The sequence below is a fragment of the Eleginops maclovinus genome, chromosome 10, assembly GCF_036324505.1.
Source record: "Eleginops maclovinus isolate JMC-PN-2008 ecotype Puerto Natales chromosome 10, JC_Emac_rtc_rv5, whole genome shotgun sequence".
Taxonomy (NCBI): Eukaryota; Metazoa; Chordata; class Actinopteri; order Perciformes; family Eleginopidae; genus Eleginops; species Eleginops maclovinus.
The window spans coordinates 4,227,768-4,255,267 of record NC_086358.1 but is presented as its reverse complement, the minus strand read 5'-3'; the positions used below and the strand labels follow the sequence as shown (position 1 = coordinate 4,255,267).

General features: G+C 41.6%; 2 protein-coding genes across 3 annotated transcripts in view; one reads left to right on the top strand and one right to left on the bottom strand.

Annotated features, from left to right (window-relative positions):
- The first annotated feature begins 3,769 nt into the window (after positions 1–3,769).
- On the top strand, positions 3,770–7,182 carry noxo1b (NADPH oxidase organizer 1b). Its single transcript, XM_063892980.1, has 8 exons — positions 3,770–3,936; positions 4,050–4,130; positions 4,223–4,295; positions 4,682–4,862; positions 4,954–5,156; positions 5,267–5,374; positions 5,605–5,722; positions 5,977–7,182. The coding sequence occupies exons 1-8, from the start codon at positions 3,862–3,864 to the stop codon at positions 6,599–6,601; spliced, it is 1,464 nt and encodes a 487-aa protein (XP_063749050.1). The 5' UTR covers positions 3,770–3,861; the 3' UTR covers positions 6,602–7,182.
- A 6,492-nt stretch (positions 7,183–13,674) lies between these two features.
- The window catches only part of tex2l (testis expressed 2, like), a 14,360-nt gene continuing 534 nt past the window's right edge, over positions 13,675–27,500 (bottom strand). The window contains exons 2-12 of one of the 2 annotated variants that reach the window (XM_063892539.1): positions 23,079–24,474; positions 20,742–20,942; positions 19,547–19,868; positions 19,012–19,292; positions 18,646–18,795; positions 18,456–18,555; positions 17,782–17,917; positions 16,999–17,136; positions 16,397–16,606; positions 15,190–15,310; positions 13,675–15,111 (exon numbers count right to left, since the gene is read on the bottom strand). In XM_063892539.1, the coding sequence (XP_063748609.1) occupies positions 14,959–15,111; positions 15,190–15,310; positions 16,397–16,606; positions 16,999–17,136; positions 17,782–17,917; positions 18,456–18,555; positions 18,646–18,795; positions 19,012–19,292; positions 19,547–19,868; positions 20,742–20,942; positions 23,079–24,443 (3,177 nt within the window). In that variant the 5' untranslated portion in view covers positions 24,444–24,474 and the 3' untranslated portion in view covers positions 13,675–14,958. The remainder of the gene's footprint in view (positions 15,112–15,189; positions 15,311–16,396; positions 16,607–16,998; positions 17,137–17,781; positions 17,918–18,455; positions 18,556–18,645; positions 18,796–19,011; positions 19,293–19,546; positions 19,869–20,741; positions 20,943–23,078; positions 24,475–27,500) is intronic. The other variant, XM_063892540.1, reaches the window with a different exon arrangement.

The window sequence follows — 27,500 nt, the reverse complement described above, 5'->3', positions numbered from 1 at the left end:
CCAAACAAAGAAGGGATTGTGTAGCCAGTCTAAATCAAACAAAAATGATGCTCAGTGGAGAATCTTGTTAAAAGCTGTGGTTTCATTTTTTTAAACAGGAGAAGTGAAGGTCTTTATGACAGATGGAGCATTTATACACAGCTGATGGCACAGAGAACCACTGTAATTGAAACTGATCCTATCCTGAAACTATCCGCCCTGTGTTGATAACCTGAGGAATGCACACAAACAAGTCTTGTTTACATCTGGTCCTGTGGTTTCAGAATTATGCAAGAAAGGTCTGTCGATTTGTCTGTTTCTTTATAATGAAATACAACCAATTGCATGGAAAAACTAATACATTTTAATCCCTATTCCCCAAAAACTAGACCTCCTTTTATTAAAAGTGAGAAATTACAATATAGTTATCATTGCATAATAACATTCAAACGTATTAGAATCGACTTTTTCCATCTTTTTCTAAACTACTAATCATTGTTCTTAGTTGGAGTTTATCATGACAGATTGTTTTGGAAGGAAATGGTTATTTTTATGCACATTTACAGATTTCTAATAACTAGATGCTGCTCTACTTACATAGTACAGTATCTGATCTATCCTCACACACATAAATATTACTTACTGATCAGATCCCAACTGTGCCAAATGATTTCATTGCTCACCACAGCTGGTTTGAAACAAGAGGTTTACTGTAGCTGTTAATTCACATAATACTTAATAGTATACATAATAGTTGTACCTTTGAACAGTTTATGAATTATTTATTTGAATTGTGTTGATATTGAACCGTGTTTGCATTTCATTTCTCTTATTCGACTTTTCAAAAGCTCACTTTATGTACATTTGTATGGAAACACGCCATGTCCCACCTGATGTTCACACACCTTCAATTATAGTCAGAAGCATAGCAAAGATTATTATCATGCCATGGGTGTTCATTTGGAGACGACACATCTCCCCTCACACTTAGTTTAACATATTTTCTTTTATTCTGCTGTCAACTGTGTGAATGTATGACATAGAGATAGTTGGATTTAGTTACTGTTATTAAGACACTAGAGTTCTGTTTCAACATATGGCCTTTAAAATCCAAATCACGATCCTCAACTGTGGGAAACCTCATGTGGCTTTCACACAGGTGTCGGCATCTCCTTGAATTATACACAAAGCTGGACAGTCCTGACCTTTAACATTATAATGCTCTGTGTGTGTGTGTGTGTGTGTGTGTGTGTGTGTGTGTGTGTGTGTGTGTGTGTGTGTGTGTGTGTGTGTGTGTGTGTGTGTGTGTGTGATAAAGTCCTGGCATCTCTTCAGACAAAGACTCTACACCCACGTCAGTCCGATGAGAGCTCGGGATAACACCCTTCGACTCCGGACTTCTCATGCAATCCTCACTTTGAAGAAACACCTGCTTTCTTCACCCTCAAACTTCCCCGCCACGCACACACACACACACACACACACACACACACACACACACACACACACACACACACACACACACACACACACACACACACACACACACACACACACACTCACATGCATACACTTACATATTTGGTCAGTCTCAACAAACGCACACAGCTCTCCACACTTGCTCCTGATAAGGGATATTGCTGCCAGGTGACATGTGTGAAATTATTGCACGTGTAAAAAAACTGGGAGTTGAGGATGCAGGAGAAGCCAGGAAGCGATTGAAGGAGAGCAGCTGATGTTATAAATTCTTGAGAATGTAATAACATGTTTGGCCAAATGAAGGAATCGTTGACATTTTGGGAATTACCCTAATGTTCTGACTTGCCAAGATAAATACCTCTTATCTGTTAATGTCAAGCTACAGCAGGGAGACTGTTAGCTACGCGTAGTTTTAAGATTGGGAAAAGCTAACTTATCTCTGTTTAAAGATAAAATAATTTGTCTAGCGGTGCCTGTGAAACTTGCTAATGGGCTTTTTAATCTTGTTTCAACAAGGGGTTTAAATGCTGGGCCCTGTTTTGCCAGCAGCAAGCCTGAGACTGACTTCCGACTATAAACAAGCCATCCGAAAAATGCATGAGTTTTTCTCAATAGAGTTTCTTGTAATACAATAATGCAGGATTCCATCCATTATATGGTATTGCAAAATGGTGTCCTTTAACGTAAACAAGATGTTATCACAGAGGCACTATCATAAAGAGTGCATCCGGGCAGGTATAGCAGTTAAAATGGCTCTGGTTGTTAATAGCCTGCAAAAAAAGTGGTCGAAATATTGGTTGTCAAGATAGAGATCCACTCATTTCCTTTTTGCATCAGCTGATGTTGTACTGCAGACATTATTCTGGACAGAAATTACATTAAATTGTTAATGGTATGTTGTGAAACAATCCCATACAGGGTGAATGATACCACTACCACATTATTCCTGTTAAATATACACACTCTCATTTGGTAATTGTGTGAGATTAGGGTTTCATCCTCCGATTCTATCTAGATTAGGCTACCAACAGTCATTTCTGGTGAATGGATGTTCCAGATGTATATTTTTTGTGCTTCGTCCCTGGGGCGTAAATCCCTTTTGACCTTATTCACACCCTGGAGCAGCAATGCAGGTCCAAAGTAAAACTTTTAGCAGCAATTAGCTGAGCAGCCGATAATTACAAGTACATAAATACCTGTGTCTTGTAAGACATGATGACCTATGTTACCAAAAATCCTCTTTATCCAAATGAACGCACCTTCAAGCCGCAGAACAATGTATTGTAGTGTAGTGAGTCACATAAGGATGCCCGGCTCACAGTTTCTCCCTTTGTCGTTGCTAATGCTAAGCTGGGCGAACGTCATAGCTGCATGTTAGCTTAATATTAGGGGAACAATATCAATCTATAAATGAGCTTACTGTTAGCCTACTCTGTCCAGAAAGGGCATTTTTGAAACATATACCACAAAATAATCTTTGTTGATACGCTAGCTCGATGTGGCAGAATTGAAAGAAGTACATTGACTCAAGTATTTTTGTAAAAAATGTAGGTACTTGTACTTTACTTGAGTATTTTCACATTATGCTACCTAATACTTTTACTCCACTACATTGTGATGTGTTTATTTCACAGATTTAGTAACTACTATTATATTATTAATACAAATATAAATCAACATTATTATTGATTATTATATATTGCTGTCGGTTAAACAACCCAATAGTATAAAATGTATCTCAAATAAACCCCAACTTTAACCCCGTGCTACATTGAAGTGATAAACACATTCATTAAAAAACAATGTGAATACAATTATAAAGAAGTGCTTAAATGACCCTGCATAAAAATACTTTGACTTTAGGTAAAAGTATTTTTTGAAGCTAAAACTGTTTTACTTTTACTTAAGTTTGAGACTTTTACCTGTGAGTATTTTTTATATACTGAAGTAATGCTACTTTTACTGAAGTAAGTAAATAAATGAGAACTTCTTCTACCTCTTTGTAATCAAACAAGGAACATATTGATCATAATTGTTGACTATGAGGCAGAAGAATGTTATTGTTAATCTGGACATGAGCAAACAATGACCTGCAACACCTGGGGTTTTTCTTTGAGGAAATGTGCAAGCAGTTTTTCTTGTCATTACAGCCCTGGGTGATTTTCTTGCAGGATTTCAGGATTGCTCATCGGAGAAGTTGCAGTTCCTGCCTGTCCCCGCCTCTGTGTGTATCCATCCTTTTTCTCTATGCCCTAGGTGTTTCTCACTCTGACTCCGCCTCCGTTATGTGTGTGTATATCTACAGCTGCACAATGTGATCCAGCACAACAAGAGCTCACCTGCAGGCTGATGGTCAATAAAGCAGCTGTTCATCCTGGGAGCTGAGACACACACTTGCGCACAATGGCCGGGGATCAACGCATTGCAATCAGTGCTCGCATTATAGGAGCCGTGCACAGGGACACACCGAAACTCAAGGTGAGTTAACACAACAGGTGTGATTTATTTGAAGAGTTATAGAAGTGATTTTCTGTATTTGTGTTAAAAATCTCGTCCGTCCATCATCCTTAATTGTGTTTATTTCTCCACAGATGTTCATGATTTCTGTGCTGTGGTCTGACGAGACTGAAGTTATAGTTTACAGGTCCTTCCAGGAGTTCAGGAAATTTCATGTGAGTCCCCAAAAACATTACACCTGTTCTTAGATTGGTGTTTATTTTGTGGAATAATAAAGACTAAAAATGTGTTTTATTCTTTCAAACAGAGGCAGCTGAAAAAGAGATTCCCTCTCATGAACCCTTTTAGGAAAAATGACAGAATGATCCCCAAATTCAGAGGTAAGAAATGTGTGCTAAAGGTCTATTTGAATGGTCTCGTTACACAGAAATTGTGTATTTGCAGCCAATAATTAGAGGAAAAGCCAAGCACAAGCATTTAATAACACTGCAAACATGTAGCTCGTTTCTCATTTGAGGTATTGTCTAATGTTTTATGGGTTTTTCAGTTTTAACTTAGTCCATGGATATTACATTTTCCCAAGAAATGCTGTACGAAATATAATTATTCACCTTTTTTCTCAGCCACTCTGGGGATAATCTTTAGGGCTTTTCCTTTCCTTTGACTGTCTCCTTCTTGAATCAGTGAACACATTAACAGATTGGTCGCTGCTTAATTTCCAGTCTGGTATTAACCCTTAAACCTGTTCCTCTCCTCTCCTCTGCAGGGCAGGCCAGGAGGAGCAGCCAGAAAAAAGGATCCAAGCGGTCCGTCCAACGCATGAAGTTCCTTGAGAGCTACTGCGAGAAACTGCTGAAGTGCGATCGAAGCGTGACACGGTGCTCAGAGGTGACTCAGTTCTTCATGCCAAAAGACCATGACCTGCAGCCAGACTTCACCAGGAACAGGTCGGTTTCTCATACCAGTGTTTCAGATACAATTATAAGAGAGTTTGAAAGAGTTGTTGATTATTAAATGACTGATTTGTCCCTCACACAGCATCATGATCCTGATGTCTGATGATCTGCCCGATGGTGGAGGAGGAGGTGAAGTTTCTCACCAGCCTAGAGGCAACGTCACTCACCCGTTTGTCACCCAGACTTACTGCTGCGTGGCTGCCTATGAGACAAAGGACACCAAGAATCGTCCGTTTAAGGTCGTTGTGGACGAGAAGCTGGACGTGCTGATCAAAGATCCTGCAGGTCGGTGCCTCAGCTTTCATGCAGATGCTTACTGTTAATCAGTAAAACAAACTTGAGCTACTCTTTCAGTATTTCTGTTATGCTTAAGGTATGTTTTATTTCCTCTCCAGGTTGGTGGCTGGTGGAGAACGATTCAAAGGTTCTGGCTTGGTTTCCTGCTCCCTACCTGCAGCTATTGGACGGAGAGGATGAGGTCGACACTGGATTCCTGCATGCAGGTGTGTGTCATTTTGATTCACAGTGAAATTATAATGTACAGGAATGCATGTAGAAAGAAATGTTGTCTTTCAACAAGCCTGACTAATAACTTTTTTAAATCTTTGTGAATAAAACTCAACAGTCAAATGCCAATCAATGCATAAGTTGCACAATTTGTATAATATGAAGCCTAGTTTTAACAAAGAATCAGCAGCATTACTGAGCTTGTTGTCTGGTTTGTGACCTTTAGGCAACCTGTACTGTGCTGTGAGGAGTTACACAACGACCAAGCACGACGAAGTGTCTGTGCCCATCGGCTCCGTGGTGGAGGTGCTGAGGAAGTCTGACGATGGCTGGTGGCTCATCAGGTATGCAAACCTTATCTGTCTGCACTACAAACAATGGAGAATAGGAATAAGAAGCGCATTTAAAGAGGGTGTGGTTCATGAATGTTTTTCTTTCCTTTTCTCTGTGTATAGAGTCAGTAAGGTAGTTTTGAAAGGTGCCTTTGTACAACTAGATAAATAAATGCTAAATAAATTCCCTAAAATTGATCAAAGGATGTTATTATAGTTTGCAAAAGTTGTAATCAATTCTCTTTATTTTGCAATCCTCTCTCCAGATTCAATGGCAAGGCAGGTTACATCCCCTCCATGAACCTGCAACCCTACAACAATCCGCGGGCCGGCCTCTATAACCTGCAGAGGAAGATTTACAGCTCCAGCCTGAACCTGGCGAGCAGCAGGGAGGCTCCGGCTCCTCGTCGATCCAGCGACAGCGATGGAACCGGTCTGCGAAGTGATACTGCAGATCAGTTCAGAGAGCGTCTCCACAAGTCCCGATCCCTGGATGTCCTCTCTGAGACCCGGACGCAGATGGAGAGGGATGCAGATGATGCCCGTGAACGCAGCATGAGCAACACGAGCACCGAGACCAGCTTCTCCGACTTGTCCTCCAGCGGCGAATCCACCTCCAATTTAGGAGACACAGGAAGTCCTTTGGCATCACCTCAGCCAAGGGACAGCAACATCGATCTCAGCATCCCCGACAGACGTGGCTCAGACAGCAGCACCGCGAGCTCTGCCTCTGCAAGCTCCAATGTTTCTGGGACATCGGCTGCTCCCAAGGTGCCTCCTAGACCCAAAACAGAGGAGATCATGACCCGCTGCACCACCATGACCCGCAAGGCAGCTCTGTCCACCAAAACCCGGCTCCAGAGTCAGCCGGAGTCCATCCATGGACGCTAGGGAGTCACAATCCTTAGATTTATTCAGTATGCATGTAACATATTCACCATAAGAGCATGACAAGAAATGTGAGGTTTGAATATATCACTAAGTATAATAATAATCATATTAACAAAAAAAATGTAGCTTCAGTGAAGCCTCTAAAAGAGATGAAGGAAATGTATTGAACTTGTATTATTTTCTTTAGCTTTGAAGCCACTTAAGGTAAATTAAAGTGGTGTGTTTGAACTGAAAAACGTCATTATTTACATTAAACTGTTTTAAGTATCATTCTTTAAGTTTTGTTTACAGTCAATCATGAAACTATTAAGCACTTTGAGCACTATTTACTATTTCATTCACAGAAAAAAAGTAATGCAATAATGTTTACTATGTTATATTTGACTATCTTATATACTGTATTGTAAACAGGGACTGATTTAAAGTGTCCTGTCATGTTCTTATTTCATTTCTGTTTTGGTTTAAAGAAGGAATATGTGTTCTGATGTCCTTGTGTGTATAATGTAGCATGTGCTGCATTTTAACCTCTGTAAATGTCACATTAACACGTCAATAAAATAAAATATCCTCTAAAGTAAAAAGGTGTCCCTGTTTGATGAATGCAAACATAAGAGTGTGTATTGATGGGGATTAATAGCCATAAGTTATAATAATAATAAGTAAAATAAGCTTTTTTCATCTTGTGTTTCAAGGTGTCAACTTCAGATAGCAACAATAAAAATACAAAATATTGGTGAAAAATACTCTCAACACATGAAAAAGCACCTGATAAAAGCTTGAAATAATAAAAGAAGGGCTCCTTTAAAGCAGATTATAAACCTCCCTGAGATTTTTAAGGTAAAAAATAAAAATGTGAAATGATCTGTGAGCAAATGCGGTTCATCTATTTATCTAAAGTGTATTTAAATTAAATGTTTAACCCGTTTGAAGTGCATTCTTTTTCTGTCTCAGTGACATGTACAGAACGCTAGACAAAACTAGGGGATTTAATAGTCTCAACCTTTCAAATATCAAATTGCAGTGAGCAAGATTTTACAATGGTGCTGAAAGTCAGGTCTGAGTCAGAGAGCGCATCCAAATGTAACTAACCAGGAGAGACGCTTTTCAAGAGATGCTAAATACATGAGCACAACAAGAAAGATTTGGACTGAAGAATGATGTTAATGAAGAGGGGAGGAACTACTGGAAAGACTGGTTGTGATGCATACCAGTGGTGAATTGGATGGGAGAGAGCAGCTCCCATGAAATACATCCCCACTGATGTTTTCTTAGGCTTAAAATAGGAACCTCTGACATAGAATCACAGATCCACTAATATAGAGACGCACAACAAGGTGCCAATCATGTCAGATTAGGTAAAGAATACAAACCATACACCTGATTCATAGCTAAGATCGAAACTGCAAGGAGGTTATTGTCGTTAAAACATTCTTACAGTCATCAACATCAACCACAGTATGCAGAGTTGAATACCTTTTGGAGAGCAGATCATTGATTTATGGAATCAACATGCATAGATGCTTTTTTCAAATGCTTTTATCTTTAAAAGAAAATAGAAAGTCTGCAAGTGAAGTCATCATACAAGGGTCTGACACCAGGATATTGACAAGCTTTCATAGAAATTTCCTCCAGACAAGAAATGTTTACACAATTGATCTTACCCTGAACTGGAGACAGCCTTCTTGAGAGAGGTCAGAGGTCCTGCCCTGTCGCTTACGGGACATGCTGCAATACCAGAAACACCCGAGTATTTGGGTGTGCCGTGCTTTCATTATGTTGTTGTATCAATGTGAATTATCATTACACACATTTTGGAGGGGCAGAGAGACCTTAGGCAATAGAGGACGGCGATAAGATCTCTTTCATTCAGACATGATAAGAGACGGTGAAAGTGAAACTAGATAAGACTCAGATGCTAATTTGGCATGTCTGCAGGGCTCCACTGTGTTGCTGACTGATTTCCATATACATGCTGCACAAAACCAAATATACAAATGTGAATCAGTGTGTTTCCATATGATAAGCAACAGAATGCACACATACAGTATTAATGTCCTTTAAGCATCAAGTATTTCTGCTTTAATGTAAGTTTTTGTGCCGAATTCTTGACATATTAATATTTAATAGTAATAATCTATTAACCCCATCAACCGGACAACATTTCAGTTCATCAAATACTTGTCTTTATGACAAATACGAGCAAAACCCCAACCCTTCAGCATTAACTTGCTAATTCTGGCACGCTGAACCAAAGAACATGGTAAAAGTTTGTTAGCAATCTAAGCATGTTAGCATACTGATGTTATCATGGTGAGCATGTTAGCATACTGATGTTATCATTGTGAGCATGTTAGCATACTGATGTTATCATGGTGAGCATGTTAGCATACTGATGTTATCATTGTGAGCATGTTAGCATACTGATGTTATCATGGTGAGCATGTTAGCATACTGATGTTATCATGGTGAGCATGTTAGCATACTGATGTTATCATGGTGAGCATGTTAGCATACTGATGTTATCATGGTGAGCATGTTAGCATACTGATGTTATCATGGTGAGCATGTTAGCATACTGATGTTATCATGGTGAGCATGTTAGCATACTGATGTTATCATTGTGATAATGTTAGCATACTGATGTTATCATGGTGAGCATGTTAGCATACTGATGTTATCATGGTGAGCATGTTAGCATACTGATGTTATCATTGTGAGCATGTTAGCATACTGATGTTATCATGGTGAGCATGTTAGCATACTGATGTTACCATGGTTGCCAACTCCCGCGCATCTGGGTGTGACACGCGCTTTCACTATCAATTTCACGCTGTCACGCTAGCCAAACTATTCTCACGCCATAAACAAGATGAACCGTTGATCGATAACGACACACAAGTTCCAGGCCAATCGTTACACAGAGTTTTCGACACGGAAGTGCTTTAGCCAATCACAACGCAGATCCTGCAGTCCCGGAAGCGGGCTTTAGTGAAGGGAGAGATCTGCTTCTGAACGGCGAAAATAAAACTCAGATAAAACCGCAATAACTCAATACAAATTTGTCAAATCAAAACGGTAACACTTTGCAGTTGTAGATGTGTGTGAGAGGGCCTGCACACGGAAAGCTGGCCACCGACACCGAAGGACTCCAGAGTTGCTGAATCGAAATAAATTGAGAGAAAGTGCATCTCTGTCAGCAGAGCTTCTGCCAGTCACAGGGTAAAAGTTGAGATAGTTATCATGCGAGGATAAATAACTGCCATGAAGCAGTATTTGAACCAACCTTAGGCATGGCTTTGTTTTCAATACAAACATTTAAATATTATTTAAAAGCCAGATGTGTAAAGGATTGTTGAAGACAATGAATGACAACTTCAAAGAAGCAACATGCAGTAATATAAAAGTAGTTTTCACATTATTTGAAGTGAGAGTGTGTGTGACACAGTGCACACAATCTTAATGGCTGACAATAACTGGCCTCTGGTCTTAATACTGATTTCTGTCAATATCATGGTGTGTGACATCTACAAGAAATCTGGCTGAGCAGAGGTCTGTGTGTCTGTCTGTGTGACGGAGTGTGTGTCTATTGGAGGGTGTGTCTTTGAGTGTGTGTGTCAATTATTGTACATTTTTTTCATTTTCTATATGTGACAGATAGAGAGGGGCACAGAGGAAGAGAGTGAGGGAGCACACCAGTCGCGTAGCTAGGCCTATTTTAGGTGGACTTCAGCTCACCTACATTGTTAGAATTGTGTGAATTTTGCCTGCGTTTTAGATCTGCTTGCAAGCTTTGTTATGTATCAGTTGCAAAATACATATGTCACTCATTATTTGGGTGTCTTCTCTTTGTTGATAGTCACGCTTGAATGGATTTATAGAGCATAACAAAAGGATCAAGACATTGTCATGCAAGTTTGTAAGCAAGTTCACACGCATTCCTCAGATGCTAAATCTCTTACACACAGTGATGTCATAGTAGCCTGGTAATACCAGCCTGTTTGACTTCGCTTCTCTCCAGCATACAGTCTGGAACAGCGTCATTGGATTTGGATTACTGTAATGGGTGGAGACGTGTCTGAAGTTTAACATCATTGGAGTTCCCTTAACCAATCACTAAGGTTTGGTTATGACGTATGTTATGCACTGAAGGGCAGCTGACGTGACGCTTCCTACTTCCGCTTTCACAGTAGTAGACAAATCGCTACATGCGAGCGTGGCTGTCAAAATGGCTGTCAACGACATGTGTCGATGTTGTCAGTGTGAACCTAAGGTTTCAGGGGTCAATTCGTAACTCAAAACAGTTACTTGAAATAAAGGAAGAATTCCTTCAAGAGTTGAAACGACCGAGCGGATAGCTAGTGGCGTCTCTTCCTCCGTCGCCATTGTTGAACTACAGACTACAATTCAAACTCGGCACCAACTTCGACGTAATCGCTCTCAACCCCTCCCCCTGTTTGCTGATCAGACCGATAGGATCCTGAGTTCCTGTAATCGTACCTAATGAATTCTTGCCCAGTGTCACTGACAGGAGCAAAATGAAATTGGGCGGAAGTACGTAGGCTGATATAGTCAGGCTAATGTCACAGGGTTGTTTTTATTTCATTTCAGAAGTCACACAATGAATATCAGCTGTAAGCGTTAGACGAATGTAAGATAAGGTAAAATAAGATAAGATAAGATGTACCTTTTTTAATCCCTGCAGGGAAATCTAGCCTACAGAGTGTGCAATGAGTGAAGACTATGACACAGTGGAGCAATCACAGTCACCTAATTCCCCCTGAACCCTGGGTCGCAATTAATCATCTAACTCAATGCATGTAAACGACAACAGATTACATTTGACACAGAAGAAATGTTGAAATGTTGTTCACATCAGTAGGACAGTGTTTTTGGCATTCCTTGCTTGCCTGAGTGATACGTTTGAACGCTTATCTGTCAAAGACAACAACATCCATCAAACGTGTGTCTGTGGGAGTTACTTAATGTCTGTAGGAGTTACGTAATGTCTGTTGCACCGGTCAAACTCTCTGACCTGAAACTGAATTCTTTACAATCTTTTACCAATGCTGAAGCCAAACAAACGGGGCTTATTTTGGTGAAAACACTACACACAAATCACACACACACACACACACACACACACACACACACACACACACACACACACACACAGTAGCAAAGTTAAACATTTTAAAGACAATATATTTAAAAAAGTATCTATATTTTGTCACGGTATACTAGGTCACATGGTACAATTCAGAGGTCAAGTACTGAGGTAAGACCATTACAATCTAAATATAGTAAATAATCACTGCAAAACACACACACACACACACACACACACACACACACACACACTAACCTTTTGTTTAAAGTGCTTACGTGTGCTTACATGTTAAATGTACTGTGTGTGTACGCTTGACAGCCGTGTTTGATCAATTGCCGCATAAGACATTTTTGAAAGGCAAGTCTAGTCCAGTTCATTTGAATCTGTGCGGTGCAAAATGAAAGCAAAAGTCAACAGATACGACCCGATACAGAGTAGGTCTGGATGATAATCTTTACTGTAAATGAGCCGGGAAAAGGCAAACACTTGTGAAATGGCGAGTGTTAGATTTGTGTGTCAAATGCAGAGGAATGTGTGTTGTGTTACGCAAAAAGAGTAAGGCGGAGAAGGTTGTTCTAGTTCACTTTGAGTGTCAATAACGGTGCTTTGTGTGTCATTTTAAGTCAGCAGTTGAGGAAAATTGTAGTATTTCACCACCACAGTTTTGAGATTTAATCAAACAAAGATATGTTAATAAATCAATGTTTGAGAAAAAAATGAATATGACATTAATCATCACTAAGTCGTTAAGTCAGTAAATCCTCCGTTTCTTTGAGGCGGAACAGTCATCATCGCAAGGAATGGATTTATTGTGTTTACAGGTAGACATGAGGAAGCCTGAGGTGAAAACCAAGTCAGAAATGTGCGGTTGATGATAAAAGAGGCCCTCTGTGAAATCCCCAAAGCAGTTTTATGGGATATGACTGTGTGTGTGTGTGTGTGTGTGTGTGTGTGTGTGTGTGTGTGTGTGTGTGTGTGTGCACGTGCAGGCGCGCGCGTGTGTGTGTGCGTGTTTGTGATACAGTTCCCAGCAATCTTAAGGGAGAATCTTGAGATTTATGTGAGGCAGTAATGAACGCATCACTATTACAAATATTCCCACTTTTTAAAGAACAATAAGAAGCCATTCTTTTATTATTTCACAAGGAGAAGTTCAATATATCCAATTCAAATGTATATTTAATTTACATTTGGTGCAAAGAAGGAATATCTGAGGTCCATAATCAGAGGAAAGTTCATATACACGTCTTCGCTTAACGGGAATGCAAAACAAGTACCTCAAGTATGGATCGAGTACAATACTTGAGTAAATTACCTTGATATATATTCCATATATATTCCACCGTTGCTATAATAGATGTAAAGGTATGTGAATGCTGGATGAAGATGTGCTCTGCTGCCCTCTTATGTTTGCTTGTGGACTCTACATTGTATATTCAGTACACATGTTCAACATGTCCAATAGTACTACTATAAACCCGGTTAAGGAGGCTTGCTCAGAACAGTTATACACTTTTTTCTTCAATCAAACTACTTTAGTTGTCCTTCATATAAGAATTACTGGAGCAGCAAAACAACATTTTGAGCTGTAGGAGTGAGTAGTGTCATCCTGAGCTGAAAATGACACACACTCCGCTTGTTTTTGTGCCTGCAAATGACTCCACGGAGTCTTGCAGAGCGACATGTGCACACGCACTCCCACACGTTATCACACGTCTCCCTCATGTGATTTCTTTTTATGCATCCGGACTTTGCATTCTGAAACATGTTGTCTTCCGGCCATGCTCTGTTGGGATCATTGCTTTCCATCTTCACTTCTGCATCATTGGTTTCATGAGCATCTCTTACCAGTATCCTCTAATGGGGAAATGTACTGTGTTTCTCATTGCCTGTGTCAGGGAGGAGATCAAAACTGGCCAAAGTTTTATTTAGGTTTCATTTAATAACGACCATCATTCATATCCAAAATTACATCCAGCTGTAAACAATCAAAGCAGCAAATAAATACATATATTTACATAATCTCATAGGGATCATTTACATGTAAACAGTTGTAAAAGGTATCACTTGTAGTGCTTTGTTTGTACAGGAATCTGTTCCAAACAAACCCCAGATTCTCCTTGAGTCACACAAACACCTGCAGCGCTGAACATCAGACGGTCAAAAACTCAAGACATAAATCAGTTTTAGAGCTTTTAAAGCCCTTAGAGCCAGATTTGACTCTATATTGACCCACTGTTCCCACTGGTAATATGTGAATCCAATTTGCAACGTGAACTCTCTACGACCGCAAGGGGGATAATATTCAAGAAATAAATGAGAAGCTTTCAAATTAAAGTCATGAATTGAAATGAAAAACATATTTAAATATTCTCTGAGATTATGAAGTTGTTAATTAAATAAAACAATTTGGAGAATTATATTTTTCTTGTCAAGAAATCACATCACATTGCTTTACTGACGATGTACAATGGTATTCAACATTAGAGTATCTAGCTTTCTTCAAATTAGGCCCAATTTCTTTTTCCGCCTCCTTTATATTGTGTATTTCACAGATAGATCGGAGGATGAAACCCTCTTTATTAGTCACATACATGCACACAGCAGAGCACACACAGTGAAATTGGTCCTCTGCATTTAACCCATCCTAGTACTAGGAGCAGTGGGCAGCTATTGTGCAGCGCCCGGGCAGCAATGGGGAGGGGGGATTGGAGGTGTCCGGTGCCTTGCTCAAGGGCACCACAGCAGGGCCTAGGAGGTGAACTGGGACCTCTCCAAGTAGCAGTCCACTTTCCATATTTCAAGTCTGTTCGGGGATTGAACCGGCGACCCTACGATTCCCAGTCCAAGCCCCTACTTACTGAGCCACTGCTGGACACAGGTGCTCTATTTGATTGTGTCACTTTATGTGGTGTGATATGCCTTGTAAACATGCTGCTGTAACACATCTTGCTGTATGATCTTATGTAATGTAATATGATCTAACTCAAAGCAAATCTGTGGAGTGAGGAGGTTGATCTAACTGAGCACAGCAGAGCAATCTGGTTCCTTGACAAGAATAAAACAAAACATTTGAAATTGAAATTGGAAATGTACCACTTTAATCTGAGAGAATACCCAACTTTATTCTTGTAAATGTATGACTGTAAGGCCATAATGACCCCATGAAGACATACAAATCATCAGAGAGAGGAACATGACCCTTTCACTCAGAATAAAGCCCCTAATATGCGACCATTAACAAGAGGCACTAGTCAGACTCTGAGATCTCCGGCGGGATCCTCTCGATGGACTCCGTGGAGGAGCAGTGGGAACGCTGGGACTGAGAGGCTCGAGGGCTGTCCGCCCCAGAATGCATCAGGGGTACGTATATGTCGTCCATATTTGGCAGTACAAACACTTTCTGGAAGAAAAGAAAATCGTGGTGTGAGACAAAGCTGAGAAAACTGACAGGAGTTTAGATAATAGGTGCCATTCTAACCTGGAACTCATCCTGCAGTTTCTTTTCAATCCACTCGGTCACATGGCAGAAAGTCACCTCCCTCTCCCCGAGTTTGGGACGGACGTGCAGGTCCAGCTTTGGGGGAACGCAGAAGCTGTACCTAATGAAGAAATCATATCAGTACGAAATCTATAATCAATTGATGGATTTAGCGACATTTTAGTCTCATCAGGATCAGAATACAGTGTATTACCAAGTGGGTATACACATGGAATTTGCTTTGTTGGATAAAGGTGCATAGATGAACACAGTAAAAGAAAAAACGTGTAAAATAAGAGCAAATTTAGAAATATCATATGAAGTTTTGTTAAAAAAAAGACTAAAAATGAGACAAAAAGTGTGCAAGAAATACTCAATGGAAAACACTGAATATGTGCAGTGTATATAAATTCTAAAGTGGAAGAGCTGTGCATTTCTAAGTGGTTAAAAGTGCATAAATGTGCAGAATAGTCATAGGTGAAAAGGTCAACAGGGTGGAGTATGAGGAAGGACACGAAAATGTGATAAAGATGTACTGTGTGTCATATAATGCACACGTCAATATAACGATCAGTGTTGATTGAAGGATAAGAGTCATGCTGTTGCAGCACTTAAAACACGCTTAGTAGAAAAAATAAACATTCTGTTGGCAGGAGATGAGGTGTGAAATGTGAGTCACACATCAAGCAGGCACGAACGCCACATGTTGCTGAACACTCGCCTATTTGCTCTGGAATTGGCTGAGAAACCGACGTGAAATAAAGACTCAGACTGGAAACATTTGGGGGTTATTTCATCAAATTGTCACAAAACCTGGAGGGTTCAATAAGGTCTTTCAAATGATGATAACTACTTTGATTTATGTGTTTTTTTATTTCAATATATCTCATCTGGTGTCATTATCTGTTGCCATTCAAACATTTCATAAGGTTTCCAAAAACAGAGTCCTGACTTTGACATGTACCAGTCTGACAAACCATCAACATATGTTCCTCCTATCTTAAATATAGTCAACATGTGTCGTTTAAATGGGTTGTATTGACTGTTAATGCTCCAAACATGAGAAAAAATGTGTGATTAGTTGGAATAAAGTTTGCTTAACTAAGATTTGGGAGAGAAAAGTTGCACAGTTGACGGGAAAACCAAACCCAGGTTAACGCTTATTTCCAGCATATACAGTATGAAGCTCTAATGGCTCAGTTTTTACCATATCCGGTCAGTAGGGGGTGGCGGGATGTTGACGACCAGAGTCCCTGACAGCTCCTGAACCTCCACAGTGAGCAGCAGCGGGGTGTTAGACATCTCCTCAAACTTCTTCTTAATGAACTCGTTCTCCGTCGCCTTCTGGAAATACTTGGATTTAGCGATTTTGTCCACAAATCTCAAAATCTTCCTCCCAGTCTTTCCGCCCCCTGTCCTGTAAAGATGGGATTATAAGGGAGGAGGGAAGAGGAGGTTTAGTGTAAGTCAAAATGTGAGGAGAAATGTAACTGTAATAGAAAGCAGCCATCTGGAGTGTGATGTCAGCGCTGTTTATTTTTGTGCTTTAGAAAAATGAGCATTCACAACACAGAAGGATAGAAGTAACACTTAGAGGTGTTGCCATCTGAAAGTGCTCCATTTTTAATGAGCTGTTTCTGTAAAATATCTTATAATGAATCACACAGAAATAGCAGTAGATGTCAAATGTTCTTTAATTAACGTAACAACATCTTTGAGTTGCTAAAAGTCATTTGAGCTCTTGTATACTGAGAAAACATATAGGTAGTTTATCTCTCATAATTCACTCATTTATATTTTAGCATTTACCCATCAGCAGCTGGTGTGGATCCCTTGTCCCCCACTGGGCCCTGAGGCTCAGATAGAAGCAGCTCTTCCTCATCAGAGGAACCAGCGCTGGAGGACTCCTCATCACTGTCCGCCAACACGCTGAAGATTGGCCTGCAGCTGGGAGGATGCACGGGCAGAGACAAGTTAGCAGCGGGTGGATGGAGGACAAGATTATGGTATGCATGGAAGTGTTTATTTGTGTTTGTGCAATGATGAGAATGAATACACAGGGTTTGCTGTTATTTTGGCTATGACTTCTGCTAATTGACCTCAGCATTCGGAAGAAATGCACCTTAAGACGATAAAAATAGTTGCTTTTTTTTGTAAGGGGACACACTGCCATTGATGAGGGTAACTAATAGACATACTGTATGACCCAGTAGACTGCTGTGTGTGTCCCGTGTGAAACCAAAAAACACATTTTGCATCCACAAAAGGAGGTTTAAGTTATTCTGAAACATGTAGGATGCAACAAATCTGGTTTAAAACTATTCAGAAAAACATATAAGTAGAAAGTTAGTCATGTGTAGGCTTGTTTAACTCAGGTTGTGGGGACACTAGTTACTCAGTACTCCCCACTTTAAATTATTACATTGATGGTGAGGACTTAGTTTATATTTAGGTAGGATCGGGTTTAGGTACATTTAAGATTTGGAAGTATAGGGTACGTGTCCAGAAAAATGAATGTAAGTCAATATAATGTCCCCTAAAGTGATGAAAACAAGAATATGTGTGTGTGTTTAGAGTGGGTATCGTGCTGACCGTGGACTACTAGTTTCCGACGTACAGTCTGCATCCTGACCACCACCGTCTTTACCCAGCTTGGACAGGTTGAACTTGGTCTGCAGGGTCATCTGCAGGGCGCCAGTGTAAACCAGCTGTAGCTCCACCCACAGGCCTGCGGAGGCATCAGCGAGAAGAGGTCAACACCAGACCACCAAAATTAAGGCAAAACACACACACAGCTGAATCTGGACACACACACTCACTGCTTAGTGGTCAGATTAAACAGCTTGTACAGTGATTATCGTGCACTGAAATTAAATGTATAACAAATTACAACAGATTTGAAATCCCCTTTGGGAGCGGATAATTTGTTGGAGGGCGATTGTGTAACAGTGAATTGGAGCAGAGAGACAAACATCAAGAGGTCGGACACGTAGTCGCATGCTGACACACTTTCCACTCATCATTGGGAGTGTTGACTGCCAGTTTCCCTGATTTGAAAACGCATACAAACACGCATGCATCCACAAGCCAATATGCTCTAAATGCTGAAGGTCATGGCGTAATGGCTCTCTTGCTCCGTGAGATTACAACGGGATAAGAGCGTCTGATCTGATGCTCTGAAGTACTCAGCTGTAATCATATGAGCAACATCCTCACTCATCTCCTGCATTTGTGTGTTTGCATATTAAGTATTTGTTTACACTCACCTCTGTGGTTGACTTCTGGTCTGGAGGTAGCGGTGATTTGCGGCATCGAGCATCCCATATCCAGCTCAGTCAGAGTCAGCTCATTCATAAAGTAAGGCAGCTGGCAAAGAACATCACATCATAGTTTAAATATACATTATACTGTTCACTTTTAATTGCCTCATTGACTTAAGTATAAAACTGCTCGCACTCTGATTTTGCTCAGCTTCTTCTGGATCTTGCAGGAAACCACGTCGGCCCAGTGCTTCTCTCGCAGGAAGTCCCAGAAGATCCGACCAATTAGTGCGTTAGCCCACGCAGTCTGGCTCGTCCCAGGATGCTCTGCTGAATCACAGGTACACTGCAAAAAAAGACACCCGAGTAAGAGCTTAGCAAGGACAAGAGTTGTGCAGGTTTAGTACGATTTACATTCCCTTTTATACTTGTTGTTTTCTATTTGTCTGTGTCACTTTACTCTCAGCAGATGCAATACAACAACTACGCTGTCCAGCTCAGGAATGTCCCCACAGCTTCACTTCATTTGCTCCACTTAATCGTATCGGCTAGCATGACTTACATTCCCTTTGATGGTGGTGGGGCTCGGTTCTGCACTGCTGCTGGCTCCAGGACTGGAGAGGGGGGTGAAGTCCTCTGTGGCCAGGAGATGAAACATGTATCGGTGGTAGTCTAGCAGAGAGAAGCCCCTGGTGCTGCTGGATGTCTGACTGACAGGAGCTGCAGGGAGGCTGGGTGCTGGAGGTGTGAAGGTGGCGTCTTCGTCACTGCTGCCTATTCTGCTGGGGCCTCTGCTTGAGACATTACCTTTGGCGGAAACACTGTGTGCTAACTCTGGCTCACCTGGGAGAGAAGAGGCAGCCTCTGGTTATCACATTCACCGAGAACTTTATTAGTTTTTCATTTCACCCCTTATTATTTTTCTTCAAAATACAATAAAATCATGGTTGTTTTTCTTCTGATACCTCTGCTCAAAAGGGATTGGCTTTGAAATGCAAAGAATTGGAGCATGTAATCCATAATCCACATATATAAAGCATTTGTATGGATGCCGTATCTGGAAGCCCTCTCTTATCTAATGCATTATTTTCTCATACCCGATCTGGACTCACATCTGCCAGGCTCCCTCTCTGTTTCCCTCTCTGTATCCGTGGACGCTTGCAGGAAGTGACGAAACCACTCTTCTTTCTCTCTTCCTGTGCGTCCGAAGAGGTAAAGGGTCCTGGGAATATCACCGGCGGGTTTGGAGGGTCTTTGTTGAGGACTTCCAGGGTCAGCTCCCGACTCCTCTCCCAGGCTCTCCTCCCATCGTCCTCCCTCATCCTCCTGGGAGTTCGCTCCGGCGGCCAGTTGGATGCAGATGGGATACTTTGGGTTCCACATCCTCTTCCGAGCCAGAACAGATGGCAGCAGGAATACCTTTGAGGATCAGAGGCAGAGATTTGTTGTGTCAAAGCAAAGACTTATGTAGGAGCCAACATGCTTTTGAGCCTGAGTTCAATTGTCTCATGTGTGTGTTTTTTTTGTATATATAGGTCACTCACATGTTGCATGCTGGGGGTTGGATGATGGAGGGGGAGCTTGTGCTGATTTCTGTTCACTGTTCGGTCCTAGCCTAGTATCGTTTGTTTGATTTTGTTTATCCTTAACCTTTCAACTTCAGCCTGGACTTTCTGGTTGAAAACGCGTCACAGCCTAAAGCCAAATTTAGCCTCTTGACGATTCAATTAAGTGGGAAATGAGCCAACACTACATATGTTAATCGGACAATGAGCTAAGATATCCCCTTTTTGAGTATGAGTGTAAGCAATGTATCAGAAGTTAATTTGACTGTTTCTTGCCTAAGCTTATTACCTCTGCAAAATAGTTTAGTTTGTTTGTCTTTGAGCAGTTTTACGGAAAATCAGCAGGCCAGATTTTTGTGAAATTTGGTGTGAAGGTGAAGCATGGGCCAAAGAAGGACCAATTACATTTAGGAGGGGATGCAAATAAAAAAAGTTCCCTTCTAGTTCCTAATTTAATTCCTCTATCTTTGTTTATTTTCACTCAGGCCTTACTAGCTATTTCAGGCACTTAAAATAAACATCACTCCAACATCAAAGCATTAATAAGTCAAAATCAGATGCATGCATTAAGTGGGTGAACGTTGCATAAAGTTAGACTTAGTGCAGCCCTGACCTACATAACAGAACATCATCATAATACTACTGCACTTTTCATATCTCAATGGGGAAAAAACTACCTCAGACACAGAACAAATGTTCCCATAACGCAGTTACTTTGTCATCTTACTTTGCTTTTTGCAAGCTGAAAGGAGCGTGACTTGACGAAGGTGGCCTCGTGGACCCTCTCATCGTACACGGCCCTGCGGCTGATGTTGTTACGCGGGGAGTCCAGACGGAGACAGGAGCCCTCCAGGGCAGCAAACACTGAGTGAGTCAGAGCCGGATGGTAGGTTTCTGGGTCGTAATCGTGTATTTCATTCATCCAGCCCTTCAAATGCAGGAAATATGGGTTAATTATAATCAACACCATGCAAAGGTTTCAAGTGAGTAATAAACAAATGATGATGATGTGGTGATTGTTTACAGCAACTCTGACTGTCAAAACATTCAAATATGGTAGATTGTCCCTGGGGATTTCAACATTACTATTTAAAAAGCTAAAATGTGTTGGTTAAAAAAGGCAGAAGAGAGGCATTAGAGGATTATCCATCCATAGAGCTAGAGAGAATTTGTGATGAAAATATGTTTTTGTTTCAGCCTCCCAGGCAATATGTCTTCCCTCGCTATTCACAAACTCTAGCAATCATGCATGCAAGACTCTTTTGTTTTTGTGCAAATAAACAACAAGAATGTGTTGGTAATGAGCTGAAGAAGAGATGCTGGTAGGTTTATTTTGGAGTCAATTTTCAGTCTTCAGGCTAAGCTAAGCTAACTAAATATGATGAGTATGGTACAAAGCTAGGGTACAAACACGACTCTGGCTTGGATCTTCTTGCTTAAACCTCAGCACAAAACATCACTTTTGACAAAATAATGACATAAATTCCAATCCTTTGCACAAAACTCCACAGTTTTGATAGACATAAAAGCATAGTAGGGGGCTTTAAAGTGATTCATTAAAAAGAAGCTTCAGGATAAAACCTTACAGTCTGAAAAACGGTGTAGTGTTTATTAGGATCGCTGCATGTGAGCTGAATTCTGTCCTTCCATCCCTTCAGGAGCTTCCTCTTAATGCTCTAACTGACTAATACACCTTATATTGTTTATAGCTAAACAGTTTTTCCATTTATAGATAGCTTCTGCCCTCTGCCAATCAAACACCATGACAGTTCTCAGTCTGTCGCCTGATTAGCAGACACCTCACAAACCTTAGGGCTTGCTCTTTCACGTGCCAACAGCAGCCGTCAGACCGAACAACGTGCTAATGACCAAACACGGGGAAATATCTCATCACTGAGACATTTAACTCCCCATTTCCAACCATCACCACGACTCTTCACCCCCAATCGGCCTCACGCCCTGACAAATTACAGCTTCCTCTCGCCTGGATCCCCCACTAATTGCCTCTGGAGCTGACAGTGTCTGGTTGGTAACTGTCCCCTTCAGTGTCAAGCTCAGCCGGGAGGAGAACCGCAATTACCACAGCAGCTCAGCCAGTTTTTATAGCGAAGGTTTTAATTGCATTCTGGACATCTTTTGTAGTTGCCTGCCCCTTTCCCCAGCTTTCCTCTGTGTCAGTAGAAGGTGCTGAAGTGGGACGCCATCTTAACACTCTTCTTTCAGATCAAATTAGGACGGATATACAGATAACAAGTTCTCTAGTACGTTTTTCAAAAAAGCCTCTTTCACTTTTGACATATGCCTTTGCAATGCTGGATTGGGGGGGGAAAAGACAGTCCAGTTATGGCAGTAATGCAACACCTATGGAGGTCGATCACTGTAAAACTACACAAAAGAAGGCAAGATGTACATGAATGCATATTTTCAGAACCATGACAAAAGCTGATGTTATGTAAATAATGTGCAACACATTTGAAAGACATGGGAGAGCATTGGCTAAGCTATGAACAAGTCATGGATTTAAATATGTTAAATCAGCAGAGTCTCGTGATTGGTTCGCTAGCATCCATATGAAAATGGACTTGACCCTTTCAGTGTTTCTCTTTGCGTATTACTGCTGACATTTCCATGAAATACAGCTAGGGCTAGAGGTGGGAAAGTGCCAGTTCCGACTCCCCTAAATTCGATCCCTACTCCCATTCACTCATGAATCCATGCAGGAAATATTCCCCTGAACAGGAAATTGACTGCATGATGTGAAAAGAGACTTAGGTTTGTAGTAATTTCCCCCCTTCCTAGTCTTTGTAAGCTAAGCTAACTGGCTGTAGCTTCATATTTAACGACAGACATGAGAGTGACGTCAATCTACTTGGCAAGAAAGTGAATAGTAATCATTCCCGAAATGCCAACTATTCCTTTGAGAGACAAGGGGTAGGTGGAACAAAGATATGACATTCAAAGTATAATGAGTATGTGTTATCTATAAAAGACATGCTGAGGAATGTGTCAGTTTTAGATGTGAGATAAAAATGTAACCCTTCCCTCATCAATGCCTCAGATTTACCTTGAGGGGGTCAGGTTCAGTGCTGACGTTGCCACCTGTCAGGATCTCCTCTCCCAGCAGAGTCTGTGCTGGTCTGAATGAAGGATCAGAGCAGCGTGACCTGGGGGAACCCATCTTAATGAGTAACAGTCCCAGCAAGAAGCCCAACGCTAATCCCAGAGCCAGGCCGGAGAAGTACGGGCTGAGAGGCAGGATGAAGTATCCATAGGACAGCAACGCGATGCCCAACAAAGTCATGCGTGGGAGAGGATGGGGCTGAGAAAGAGAAGAAGTGCTAACCATGGGTGCTTCAACGGTAGGGGATCTCCTCGCCTTCCTGTGAGTCTCCACGGCTAACACTTGCATAACATCTCCGTCTGTACATATTTCCAGTTCCTCATCCCCGTGATGTTGTCTGTTGTGATGCACAGGGCAGGGAATACGGTGGATTCTCCCAGGAGACCTAACAGAAGGCCAGTCAAACACCGGCAATACATCGGCTTCTGTTCTCTTAGTGCTCCTCACAGGAGATTCGGAGAGATTTGTGTCCGTGCTACCTTCACGCCCTAAACTTCTGGAGCTGACCTGCTGAGCCCCCTGGTTTTTGGATTGGTGTTTGGGGCTACTTGCGCTATCTTCTCTCATGATCTTACTGAACATGCTGCTCAGAGGCTCGTGCACGGCCTCCGAGAGCTTCCTCTTGGTGTCCTCCAACTCCATCTTGAAGAAACCCCCTCGCCCTTCTCCACTTGGGGAGTGAGCGCAAGGAGACGGCGGGGCGGTGCGGGAGTCGCCATTGCTTCTGGTTTTTGGTTGGGTGAACTGCTTCCACAGGTGGAGGTTCAAGCGGGAGTCTGATTTTGACTGTGACACCTCCGGCTCCGAGCGGGAGATCTCAGTGGATATCGACTTCACGAGGCTGAGAAAGGGTTTGGGTCTGAGGGTAGCACCTTCTTTGATATCCAGCTCCGTCGAGAGAGACTTTGCGAGGGGTCTATGGGTGGGTGAGGAAACAGCCGGGGAAAGGAAGCTGCTGCCGGTGCATGAGATGTTACCCAGAGAGCCAGGAGAGGAGGGGGAAAGAGGGACATGGAAAGCTTGGGAATGCAGCCTTCTGTCACCCTCGACAGAAAGCTGCCTTACTTTGGATAGAGATATGGAGGGGTAGTCGTCTTCATGGTCGAGGGAGAAGATGAGCTCACTGTCGTCCAGACTGTCCCATTCTCCCTCTGTCCCCGTGAGCTGGATCACAATCCCTCGAGGAAGATGCCTCTTGGTCCCTGGGGATTGTCCACGACTCAGGTTCGAGGGCGACTGAGGTAGTCCGCCTCCTCCTCTTCCTTTATCCTCACTTTTTCTGTCCCCATTCGTTTCACTCGCGGCCATCTCTTGACTTTACATCGCACAGCCTACGCACCTTCGAGTGAAAGAGAACAAACAAAATAACACGGTCAGCTGCATTATTAAGCCTCAAAGGCAGAACAAATAAAAGCAGAAAGGGCTGGAGACATGGGGAGAGAGGAAGGGCTTCTTTCCTACGCTTGTGCATCAGAAACTGCTTTCCAGTGCCAACTCTGCATTATTGTGTGAATGTTGTGTAGTTTAGCTCTGAAGAGCTACATTAATCTGATTACAAGTCAGTGAATCAGATCCAAGTAAGCATATCTCCCAATGCTGTCGCTCCACATATTGAATGGGCTTTAGAGGCATGCTAAAATAGACAAGGCAGTCTGTCTCCCCCAAATGTTGCGCAAACTAGGGCAGCTCAGGCTCAGATTTAAAGTCTTTCGGGGCTGATTGGATGTAGAATTCATTCAATTGATGGGCTTTCTGTGCAAATGAACACGAAATGAAAAAGCATGGTTTGAGTAAGGACCCAGCCTTCCGGTATGAAACAAAGAGATTCCCTTTCAGGCTTTGTCAGAATGGTTAACTCCACATTGAAACGTAATGTTTTCATGATAAAAAAAAGCCTTTACCAGACTCTCTCTGAAGCACACAAACTCCCAAAAGTAACAACTAAAATGTCTTCAAGTCTCCCCCACTACAAAGCTGTCTGCTGAGTCACAACCCTCTGGTTTCATCTCAAGCTGTTTGAAGATATGTAAGCCTGAAATGAATTTGGAAGGGAGTTAAAATATGCCTTCTCATCCCCCCATGTGTGCTTCTTGTGTGTCTGCAGTAGTGAAACATTATCCAGCCACCAACAACTGCCTTGTCAGAAATTATGCGAGCAACACCAGCAGAACAAAGAGGCTATGTATGCTATTAAATGTCATTTGGAAAATGAAAATCCAAGCTCTCCATCACTCGAGTCAGGCTGGGAAACGGCACAAAGGCCCAGTGGGGACCCTATTTTATATTCATCGTCTCTGTGGATCAAGTGCCCGGCTCTTTATGCAAGTTAAACGTTACCTCTGACTGGTTACATTTATGTAACTGTATTACAGTGCTGTGTGGCACAATTTCAACCAATTCCACAGCAGCTGTTGGATTCTGACTAATCTGCTTCCACCAAAAGTGGACGGTGGGGGAGATAAACCTCACGGACAGACATGCAGCCAGGAGGCATTAGACCTTTTCCGGCAATTGGACCTGCAATTTGTTGAACACACATGCATGAACTCACACGCACCCCAGGCAGGCTAAACCACTGTAGAGCTAACATTGTTTTGTCCAGGCTAATTGTGAGGGCTGGCCAATACTGTTTTGGACGCTTATATCCATTCAATACAACTTCAAAGTCACCTGAGGGCAAAATCAACAAGTTAACATGGTTGTTTTTGACTTTACGTGTTTAAATATCCATGGAAAGGGCTTTAAAATAAAGTGGGGTTCTCTGTGAGGTTCTACTAAATGCTAACGTCAGTATGCTAGCATGCTCTTCTATATACTATCCACGTTAGCATGCTTAGCTAGCTTACTAACGTTTGCTAATTAGCACTTGACTAATAATCCAGAGCAGGGGGACAACTCATTTCTGGCGCTTGAATCTCAGAAAATATTAGTTTGAGTTATAATAATATGTTTGTTTTTTTTGTGAATGTGAGGAACTCTATCTTGGACGTTCTCCCTCATCCAGCTGCATGTTATTTCATTTCTTTCCTACCCACAATGTGCTTAATTCAGCATCAAATTTGAAGTAAGACTTCAGAGACAACCCCCAGAGGCCACAGAAAGCTGAGTGAAACTTGGAACCAAAGAAAGGTAGGAGCAAAATGAAGAGTGGGGGAATGTGTTTGACTACTGTGTAACCTTTTTGAGCTTTAACTTGTGGGAGGTGATTTAAAGTCCCTAGCAAGCGTGTGATGTTCAATGATAAACTCCAATGTAAAAGCTGTAAACTGCTCCATTAGGGCTGCGTGTAATAGACAAAGTGATCGTGTGACTGTAGCACGACACGCATCACACAGTGAGTGTGTGTTGGATCAATCCTTTACATTCTCAATGAGTGAAAGCATCAGCCTATCTGTGACTGCGTGTGTGTGTGTGCCACCTTCTGATCACACCCGAAGAGTAACAATCTGAGATTAACATTAATGCGGGGTTTTACTGTGAAATCGGACAAATCACACAGCTGGATTACGAGCTAAACCCACCCCACATTTGGCGGGGTGTGTTTCCAAGCGAGCTCATCTCCCTGACCCAGTGTTGATTGAAGTTATTAGTAACATCACTATCCCTCAGAGCCCCTCGCTATCGCTGCTTTTGCTCATATACTTAAGGTCAGATGCAGATGTTGAGGGTAGAGGAGGTCACTGCATGCATTGATAATAGTTTTGCACCAATGGGACCACTTGTGGGAGGTTTTGAACTGAAATGACACACAACTCTTTCTCTCAGTAAATATATATCGTAGTCACTGATCAGTCTTCCTTCCACCAAAAAATATACTATTATAAAACCAAATATGCACCTTTTGTTTTTATTATTGAAGGGAAATGATGAGCATACTTTGCACAGTGAATACATCATATTGTAGAGACTGTTTCCACCTTTTTAATCCAAGTGAACATGCAACACATGGCTTGGCTCATTTGTTTTTCATTGACACACTCCACTTATTATGAAAGGAAATATAAGCCACGCCTGTTTGCCTGTCACTTTTATAATTCATTTTGGGTGATTTTGAGTTAATCAACAGTATGATGTATGGACAACCTAGATTGAAATCAAAGAATAACCTAGATTGAGCAACTAAAGGGGACTGGCCGATAGTAGATACCATCTTTTCTCCAGAATAACAGATCTGTATATCTTTTAATGCTTGAATGAGTTAAACAGAGCTGTTCACACCCAAAATGTATCTGCAACTATTCAATTGTTGATTCTAAAAGCCCATTTACTGAATCCAGTTTCTCAAGTGAGACTGTACTGCTTCAAAATGTGTTGTCAACTCAACTTTTCCCTACTTTCTGACATTTTATAATTCAAATAATTTGA